The sequence below is a fragment of the Brachyhypopomus gauderio genome, unplaced genomic scaffold (assembly GCF_052324685.1).
Source record: "Brachyhypopomus gauderio isolate BG-103 unplaced genomic scaffold, BGAUD_0.2 sc62, whole genome shotgun sequence".
NCBI lineage: Eukaryota > Metazoa > Chordata > Actinopteri > Gymnotiformes > Hypopomidae > Brachyhypopomus > Brachyhypopomus gauderio.
In genome coordinates, this window is record NW_027506883.1 from 1,924,447 (window position 1) to 1,934,513 (window position 10,067).

The 10,067-nt window shown below is 43.7% G+C and overlaps 1 protein-coding gene across 2 annotated transcripts; it reads right to left on the reverse strand.

Annotated features, from left to right (window-relative positions):
* Nucleotides 1-3,233: 3,233 nt before the first annotated feature.
* Nucleotides 3,234-9,233, reverse strand: tcaim (T cell activation inhibitor, mitochondrial). Of its 2 annotated transcripts, XM_076988529.1 has the most exons (12): nucleotides 9,149-9,233; nucleotides 8,908-9,029; nucleotides 8,255-8,329; nucleotides 7,890-8,022; nucleotides 7,588-7,738; nucleotides 6,732-6,990; nucleotides 6,074-6,196; nucleotides 5,897-5,994; nucleotides 5,708-5,799; nucleotides 5,335-5,567; nucleotides 4,825-4,956; nucleotides 3,234-4,503 (listed from the first exon to the last, which is right to left on the reverse strand). In XM_076988529.1, the coding sequence occupies exons 3-12, from the start codon at nucleotides 8,281-8,283 to the stop codon at nucleotides 4,278-4,280; spliced, it is 1,476 nt and encodes a 491-aa protein (XP_076844644.1). In that variant the 5' UTR covers nucleotides 8,284-8,329; nucleotides 8,908-9,029; nucleotides 9,149-9,233; the 3' UTR covers nucleotides 3,234-4,277. The 2 variants fall into 2 exon arrangements, with proteins under 2 accessions (XP_076844644.1, XP_076844645.1); XM_076988530.1 differs by lacking the exons at nucleotides 8,908-9,029; nucleotides 9,149-9,233 and adding an exon at nucleotides 8,596-8,900.
* Between the last annotated feature and the right edge of the window lie 834 nt (nucleotides 9,234-10,067).

Consider the following 10,067-nt stretch of genomic DNA (forward strand, 5'->3'; position numbering starts at 1 on the left):
ATCGACCAATGAACGACAAGCTTCACTGGATCCATATTGGACGATATTAGTTGTCTAACAATTCATTGTAAATTATAAATGCGATGCTGTCAGTTAATTCTGACCTTACGGGCATTTGCAACCCTGGGTTGGGTAATATCTTATGGCTGCTAACGTTTATTTTAGTAGCTTCCTCATTTGTGTAGTTCAGAAATTAACTTTTGTAAAATAATAAATTTTGAAATGTGATTAAATGCATCCTACAACCTTGTTTTTTTATTCTGCTGTTTCAGTCTTTGTTCATTCATTCTTTTTTTTCTTCTTAGTTACAGCCACAAATTTCTGTGTAAAACAATAAAACATTTGCCATTCAAACCCCCCCCCCCCCCCCCAAATTAAAAAACCCAAAGTCAATCTGCCTCTTTTGTAAAGCTACAGTGATGGCCCCTTCCGTAAAAGATAGCTACCACATGTAGGATTGACTTTTCAGCTCATTTACAGGCTCTCAGGATGGGGTGTTGGTGTGGCTTTGGTGTCTGAGGAGGAAGCCTCTCGGTGGGGTTTACACTCCAGATGCGAGCTACCCAATAAAGCAGTGGGACGCCTGGCTGAATGACAGGGCTCTGGGAGAGACCCTTTGACCCCCATTATTGTGAGTTGGATTAAGGGTAGTGGAGGTTGGTCACTCTCTGCTCAGAGGTTCTGGCCATTCCAAGGACATTTCATTGATCTTCATGAGGAAAAGCCAGAATGGGGGAGGGGTGAGGGGAACAGCCCTGCAAAACTCTGCAAATCAGGGAAGGGTCAGATGGTGGAAATGACCACAGGCAACACGCACAGGGGTGTGTGTGTGTGTGTGTGTGTGTGTGTGTGTGTGTGTGTGTGTGTAAAATGGGGCGCTGGTTCTTTCTTAGACACTGGGAACAAGCAGCTCTTTTGAATGTCATTTTCACTTGGCACCAATGAGGACAATTTGACTTAGCACAAATCGTCTGAAAATGTTAAACAGTATATTTTAGATAAATAAACAGATTCTCTTTTTAAAACTTTTTTTGTTGTATTATTTGAAAATGTTTTCATTCGCCCCCCCCCCCCCCCCCTTACACACACACACACACACACACACACACACACACTTATCACTCAGCAATTGCAACAAATGTGCATTATTTCAGAAGGAGATTGTAGTGAGATGTAATGGAGCAGTGTGGAAGCGTCCCCATGTGAGCCATGTGTCCAAGCTGCAATGGACAGAAGTGTGAGCAGTGGTCCCTCAGGGACCAGGATCAGCTGTGTGGTACGTTTGCATTCACCATCTCCTCTGAAGCTCCTGTGTTGTAGCTTACAATGGCTGTACCCCTAATGATACATTATGTTGCCTTGACAAAACCCTATATTTTCCGACCAAAATATTGTCAGCAATTTGTTCAAATGGTCATTACTCATTGAAAGTATTACAATACTGAAGCATATAGGCCTTAAATGTGTTAAACCATGTTTGGGATTTTACCACTTACCACAAATAAGGAGAAATAAATCTAGCTGATCCAGATCTTTAGGGGGTGAAATGGATGCTGTAGCAGCTTTAGGAGACTGTCTGTCTATCTTCACTAGTGATCACTGATTCTACATAATTCTTCAAGATGATTTGGTATAGATGATCAGGGTTGAGTAGATATAAATTAAATAAGACCTCTGCATACATACAAATTTGCCTAATTTAGTCCTACTGCCAGCATAGAAGAACTCTAAAGAAACCACGATGTGACCACGATATGGATCACGTTTTGATCCCCTCAGATTTTTCCAGAACTATCTATGCACTGATAATAAATATAAAACTATACTATAAAACTATACTTTAAATCTGTACTGTCAAACTGTAGTGCACTTTATTTAAAACATCACTGTAAAACAATACTGTAAAACTGTACTGCACTATATTTAAAACATTACTGTAAAACAATACTGTAAAACTGTACTGCACTATATAAAAAAATATATACTGTAAAACTAAACAGTACATTTTTAAATTTTAAATAGCAAAAAAAAAAATGAACTGGATTTTATAAGAATAACAATTATAAGAACTGCACTGAACATGAGGAACATGGCACATTTGAAGACCAGAACCAGACTAGAACCAGACTGGACTCGATAACCTGCGTCATGATAACACTCTTGTATTTAGGTGTTGCTGATGGCTCCGGACTCTGTAATAGTAACCAAAAACCTGGGTGCAGTGCAGCTGTATTAATTAGTTTGACAATGTTTCTACAGGGAGGTGCTCATCGTTCTCTGTAGTTTTTCATGCTTACATAGTAAGGGGAGGGTAATAACTAACAGTGCTTTCTTCTGGACAAATGAGATTCTGAAACTAATAATCTAAAGCGTTACCAAAGGGACACAGGCCCAGATGAACACACCTACTGACATTGTGAAAGGGAAACACTGTGTAGAATGACTGCTGCCTGCTATGTAAGACAGTGTCTTGGTTTGTATGTGATTTCTCATTTTGTTGTGCTTGGGAGCTGTGTGCGCCACTCTGGGCTGTTAGAAAGGGAAGCAGTTACTGTGGAACAAAAGACATTTTTACAAGAGAGAAAACCCATGACCCGTTCACGCATTCACTCCATTTGTGTCAGTGCTATCTAGGTGCACCTTGTTCAAAAGGGCTTTTTGCGTTCTTTGGAAAGAAATGGACTTCACTCCAGTGTGGTATTCCAACTTGCCCTTTCTCTGTCATTTGGCACTGTAATAACAAGGACCCCAATGCATGTTAATTATTGCATGTCACAGAGTTCAAAAGGCTCTCGATTTAATACCTCTGCCTGCAAACATGCCCTCCAACCCTGAGGGGGTCTGCAGGAACTGAACAACCTGCTATTACTTTAAAAATGAGTAAGAGGCAAAAGAGATTAACACTAAAAGGGAACACACAGGGTCACCCAGAGCTCACTGCATCATAATACCTCAGGAGAAAAATGACGGAGAATGCCTGCAGAGAGATTAAAAGCAAATTTTGTGTTTTGCACACTGTGTACATTTTAAAATGCCATAAAATGGTTGAATGGCCATTGTATCTTAAACCCTTAAAACTTAAACCCTTAAATCCTTCTATATTTTAATGTCCGTTCCATTCAATCCATGTCAAACGGAGTCAGTTTGTTTCCATGTGATTGGTGGTTGTGGAACGGACTACCATGACAACAAGACTTCAGCAAAGATGATGTTTATCAGCATCAGTGTAGATTTCTCCAAGAATAATACAGCTTTATTTCATCAAATTAAAGTTTTCAGACTTTTATATAAAATTCCATAAATCACTATTTTTTTTACATTTTAAACACAATAAAACCATTTGAAGCATTTACATTGTGCTAAATACACAAGATCTACAGGTAACCATTTATCTTATGTATCCTTCCCTAAAGATATCAGCATACTTAATAATTTCCATGGTTTGCAGGACTGTGCCTTTATAAATACATTTTAAAAGGCAGGCCCAGAAATGCAAAGAGGATGTAAAGATTACAAGTCTAAACTCAGTTTGTCACAGCATTCTGAAACATTTAGCACACAGCTTGCAGTTTTCTGTTGCTGTAAATGACATGAAATGCGAACTAATGGTAGATTCGTTGGTCTTTTTGTCTACAGTGCAATTCCTTGAAGGTTGCAGATGATCTCCATCTAGTGGAAAGCAGGCGTATTACACAGACTGTAGTATTTCCAGGCAGTATGCTAATACTGACAGACCTTTCCTGTTCCCCTCCTGATTTTGGCCACCATTTGTGGCAGTAATGTTCATAACCTTTACATCTAATGTCTTTCAGACTGCTTTTGAGACCATAAAACAGCGACTGTACAAATTACATCCAAAGTAGTATTTCTATTGGAAACAGTACGGTACGTACACCTTAAAGTGATCTGACATGATTGTTCTTTTCAAAAGCACATAAAAAACACACTGAACAAACTAAAGACAAATGAAATGTGACTAGTTTGTTCTCCCCTTCATAAATGAAAAGGTTGCAGTGTGCAAGTGATTCTGTACAAACCTACAAATCACAGTAAATATAGCCAGTATAGCAGTACACAATACAAGCACCCTTCACTGGTCGAAGGAACATCACTCTCACATCCAAAAAGCAACCTAGCCACCTCCGCTTGCATCATATAAGCAGAGTGCACGACATACACAGCAGTCGGCAACCTGCCACGGCCTTCACACACGGCCCACCGGCACGTGACCCGCTCTCCCGAGGTCCGGCCCGCGTGCGTACGTGTGCGGGACTCCGTCAGCCCTGCCAGTCCCAGGGGACGCACAGATCTCCGTCCTGCATGACGGAGTAGAAGTGGGAGATGCGCAGGTGGAGGCCCTGCAGGTGGGGCCAGCGCTGCTCCAGCAGACGTCTGCAGCAGGGGATCATCTGGCTGCTGGACACACTGGGCTCCTTGGAGAGGCTGTGCAGGGAGAGACCCCGCACGCAGCTGGACACCACCTCCTCCTCCTCCAGCTCCAACCTGCAAGGTCACAGTCGTTGAAAAGGAGCTCAGTGGGGCCCCCCCACATGCTGGCCAATCAAAAGCTCACAGATCATCCTTAAACTGCCCTAAGGAGCGCTATTACCAGGGCATCTGGACTCTTAGCGCTGCTAACGGTTCTAATGCTTCTTAAAACACACTGGATTTGAGCAGACATCGTGGCTAAAGCGCTACCACGGCTGACATGTAATCCGACATTTCCAAAAGGATCTCGTGATGATTATTATCTAGCTGGAGAGCAGTCATGTGCTTCTCCGTAGAAGGTGTTGGGAGAAGAGGGGTCTGCGTGCAGGAACTCACTGGTCCCGGAGCAGGCTGCGGGCGCGGGCCTCGGGGGCGTGGCTCTGCAGGAAGATCTGCAGCTGGGCGGGGTCACACACGGTCGGGACGATGAAGTGGCCAATCGCGTGGAGGCTGGGAGTGGAACGGTCACTACGAGAACCACAGAACACCAAGATAGTGGATGGAGACGGTTGTCCAGTACTTCTGAACCTCATGAACCAGTACTTATGTGGCCCCAGGTCTCAGGTAGGGCATATTAAGGTACTGACAGAAAGACGCTTGGCCAATAATGATCAACTGCTCGGGCAATGTGAACTAAATGTTTTCACATTTGCGAGACTTTCTCCTGAAATTACACAGTTTTTTTAAGACAGGGCCAAGCAGGCAGCTAAGCCAAGCGGATGGGCAGTTTCTGTCTCCCACCAGTCATGGTGCAGACAAACAGACTAAATTTAAACAAAGCTGTAAAAAGACACATGGCAAAATGTTTAATAATACATTAAGACACATTAGTAAGTGAAGTCCTACTTCTCCAGGGTCATGGTGAGGCCCTGTAGACTGCGTGGGTGCAGGCCGGGTCTGTGGGGCAGCAGTCTCCTGTGGAAGGTGCTGAGGGTGGTGTAGAGCTCCTCCAGGGGCAGGACGGCCCCCCCATGGTCCATGTGCTTCACCTGGATGCCCCCCAACAGGAAACCGATCCGATCCTTCAGCCACACGGTCTGCTGGAGCAGCCTACAGTAACTGGGCAACCTCTCAAAGAGCTACACACACGCAGACACACACACACACGCACACACACAGCTGACCGCATGGAAGACAGAAATCCTAGTGGCTCCTAATACATTTACTAGAATAAACATTCTAAAAGTATTTTAAATGCTTAAGGGAGGCACTTAAGTACTTTTGTCCACTGATGGTGCACATCCATCGTGCCCAGCATAACATGGCCACAGGCGTTCATCCCCGACTGGTCAGTGAAGACTATTACGTGTCCTGTGTGGTGGAAAAAGTTTTTATGAACACAAGATCCCAAATGATTACTTGGGATCATGTCATCCATCAGCAGGTAATCATTTTGTGATCACAGCACCTCTCAGACCGAGCGTGGCCTCTGGGCTCTGTGAATGCAGGCGGCTCAGACTCTGCAGCTGACAGCACCTGTGCGCTACACCCCACCTGCGCTGCCACCTGGAGGACGGAGGACCACACGTCATCCTCTCGCACGTCCGCCTGCCTGGACGGGCCACAGCAGCGGACCTGAGCTGACCTGATATCCAGCAGGCCCAGTTTCTCCATCAGATCTGCCCTCAGCCTCTTGAGTTCGGCGTGGCGTGGCACGCTAGCCATCTGCCTCTTCGTGGCGTCTGGCTCGTGGGTCGTTAACCACTGACTGGCAAATGAGACCAGTGCTGAGTCAAAACAGCCTCGTTCCCACTCAGCAATTAGCAAACACGGTACCAAAGAAAACCCAGTACAATTATGGGGTGTATTTACAACAGAGAAACAGTATAAAGTTTTATGTTTTAATTGGTTCCAGTTACTCTCTGACACACCAAAAGACTCTATGGTAGTGTGAATTATAATGTGGTAACTATTTCATGCTTTGCTTTAACCTCCTGCAAAATAAAAGTTAGTATATACCATATATACCATATGTGAACATTAGACCTCAAGCACAGCAAATATAAGCTTACATGCTGAAAGCAAATTAGAAACAGAACCCATGGCAGCACACTAGAACACTCCAACTCGCTTTGTTTTGAACTGTTCAATGAGATTTAGGCTACAGATTTGTTTAGACATGCCATAAAACTGCACCTGCTGTCTCAAAAACAAAAGCCCTTAGATCCCATGTGTTGAGGTTTAAGGGGCTAAGCTCCGCTAGATCATATATTGGGGGAACCGCGTGGCTTGAAATACTGTACCTGAGTGTAGTCTCAAATCGTTTGGCCTGTTCCAGCTCCTGCTCTGGGTCTCTGAACCCTGTGAAGGTATAGTACGTCTTGTCCCATTTAATTGGCCGAAAGAAGGGAGCCCCGCCTGGTTGGGGAGGGGTCTGGCTGTCTGCTCTGGCTCTCAGAAGTCCTTGTATGTGCTCCACTGACAAGTTGCAGGACTTCAAAATATCCATGACAGTGTTGAGGACGTCCTTAGACTGCAGAGTGATGGTCACTGAACGGAAACCTGGGAAATGTAGGAAAACGGTGATTCTAGCGTCTTTGAGTGGGAAGGGAAATGCTAGCTTTGCTCATCAATGAGAGAACCATGCACTCAGAATACACAGCCCACCAATGCAGTATATATGGAAACAGCTCAAAGATTCTACACTGATTAGCCAACACTGATTAAGGAGAGATTAGATTGACCCAGGAAAATAGCAGATGTCCCACTGAGTATGACTCATGCCATGTATGGCTTCAAAACAAACAGTGGTAAGCCCTTGAAGACATGGAGTAACCTGTGTTACTTTGACCAAAAAAGATGTACATTTGTTGAATTATGTGACTGGTGGGACATTCAGGAAGGTCAAAGAGCATCATAAAACAAAGAAAGTGAACACCGCCGTGCTCTGCGACATTGTTTTGACAAAGGCCAACACTCTGATTAACAAAGAATACATATTCAACATACCTTCACGCTGCCGTGCAATAAGCATTTGCATTAGTGAGCATCACATCAGCGTTAATGATGCATGAGAAAGTCCTGCCACCCAAATGATATCTGGTCATTAGCAGGTCCTGTTTCAAATAAAGTGAATGCGTCACAGACCACTAGACTTACCAGTGTGCAGCAGGTTGGGTTCGATCTCCATCTTTTCCTTTCTGTCCCGGATATAAAAGGTGAGCTTTGTAGGTCTGGCTGACCTCATGCCTGGCTTATGAAGATTCTCCAGATATGCGTTTAATCTTTTCAGGGAGTTTTCATTCACCTCCTGCGAACCAAAAACACGAGAGGGCTTAGAGTCCATTTAAACACGTGTCGATGATTACCAGGAATACGCCATGACAGCTCTGACACCTTTGCACCCTGAACACTGCAGCTCTGTAAAGGGTTGATGGAAACACCAGGCTTTAATTTCTTACCCTCTCTCTTGGATGCTGGCCAAAGAAGTCTGGGTGTACCGCAAAATAAAAGGGTCTGAGCGCAGTAACGGCGTCCGGTCCAGACAGGGCTCTCTTCTGAACCACCTGAGCAGCACCGTATCTGCAACCAAGCCTAAGAGAGTCGAAGAAACCAAAGAATATGCCATGATTACTCTTGGGCACTTAAACAACAATATATCAAGCTGTTCTACAGGTGAAACAGGATTGTGTCTAAAATACAATATAAAAAGCTAAGTGCTTGGAATAGGCAGCTCCTTTACAAGTTATATGCAGCGCTAAGAAACACCTGGTGTGCATTCTTGAAACATTACTTATTATTTTACTTTCCTTAGAAGTTAACCAACCTCATACGCAGGAAGGAGGTCACAGACATCCCGAAAGCTTTCACTGGCACGAACGTTCATACTCTGAAAGCATTCCTAAACAAACACACACCCCATAAATCAACACATCATGCATGCTTCTGAGACCATTTAATCATGGTGTTATTTGGGTCCGGGCCACAACTGCGTGCACTAAGCAGCACTTGCAGTAGACACTGAAATGACCTCCCAGGTGTCCAGGTGTCCAGTCACCATGTCACTGTTGTACAAGTCAGCCAAGCTGCATATGAACAACATGCATGGGGCAGTCGTACATGGATCAGTCATGCATGGGGCAGTCGCACCATCTCTTATTAACCCACCAGCGTGTTTATTAGAAGAGTTGGCGGAGTATCACACATCACCTAGAGGAGTTAGTGACCTGATCTCAGGTCGTTATCCTGTTAAATACCTGCACAGTTGTTACAAACACACAGCTAGCTGAGGACGGCTAGCGCCACTCTACCAGGCTACATTAGTCACACGTTATTTAGTCGAAAACTGAACATGGTTAAGATTGCAGAATCTTTTACCAACGCGTTATAACACACCACGTATAATTAATTTAAAACATGTATTCATGGCACATCTATGTAATTTAAGGAACCGTCAAGTGTACTTAGCTAAATACCCACATGTTTACAGAGACTGAAGTGACGGTGCTCCATCAGATCGGCAGAAACACTGACACCTAGCGGCGAACACGGGTGGCGCACCTACTGGAGCTCAACTACATCAGTTATTCAACCGACGAACACTGCACACACAAAATGAAGGGAACACATAATCAACACAGATATAAACATCGTGCCTGTTAAACTGTGGGATTTTAATTCGATCAGTCACGAAACATAAGCGGCTGTGAATAAATGTCACCTTCCCTACAACGCTGCAGCTTTGCATTTTGCCAGCACCCTGGTACCATGAGGCGGTACCAGAGACACTGGGCGGTACCTGCATACAGCAGAGGACGAGGACGGAACCCTGGGCCTCTCCTTGCGTGGTTTCAGTGCGAGATTCATGTTTATTTAGGCATATACATGTTCATAGACATATGAAAAGTGGTAAATAAAATGCTCCCCAATGACTATTTAACGCCATTTTGTTCTCAGCAAAGCATACTATTTATTTGAACTTGAATATTTAATTAATCGAGTATTCATGTGTGATTTCAGTGTTCTCTTAATTTTTTGAGCAGTATATCCTGTCATACCTGTCAGCCCTCCTGTCAACCCGTTTTCCCCAAGATTCTCCCAAAATTTAACCTTCTCGGCCGCTTCCAATTAAAAAAAATCATAAATCTCACACAATTTAAACTGTTATTTTATTTTCTTCTTATGTTTCTTGTCTTATATTTAGATAACGTTAATTGCATGCGCCACTATTTGACATGTTTGCTTCATTCCCCTCCAGTACACCAGAGGGCAGTGTGGAGAATATGTGTCATAACTTCTAACACGAAGTCAGTTCAGTCAAATAAACACTTGCACTAATATAAAAACGTGCAAGAATTCAAGAATGAATTGAAGAATGAATGAAAATGGAGGGGTACCTGCCAAAAAGCAACACGATCTCTTTGAGTTTCAGTCTTAATGGTACTTCAGGGCGGTTTAATGGCTGATAAGTTATTTGTGTCTATCATAGACCGTATATGGCGTCTAGAGTCGACTAGCTAGTGAATTACAGGTAGGATCACTTATTGGCGCTAACGTAGATATCGTTCTTTATTTAGTTTGTGCTTTCAAACCTTATAAAAAAATAGCATTTAAATTTCCCAGTTCCATGCATAGCCGAA

Excerpts from the sequence above, each read along its gene's own strand:
- tcaim (XM_076988529.1), bottom strand. The coding sequence starts at position 8,283 with ATGTCTGTGACCTCCTTCCTGCGTATGAG. Across the intron at positions 5,800-5,896 it reads GGCCACGCTCGGTCTGAGAG|GACACGTAATAGTCTTCACT; the intron begins GTGCTGTGATCA and ends TCCACCACACAG. Across the intron at positions 5,568-5,707 it reads TGCACCATCAGTGGACAAAA|CTCTTTGAGAGGTTGCCCAG; the intron begins GTACTTAAGTGC and ends GCGTGTGTGTAG.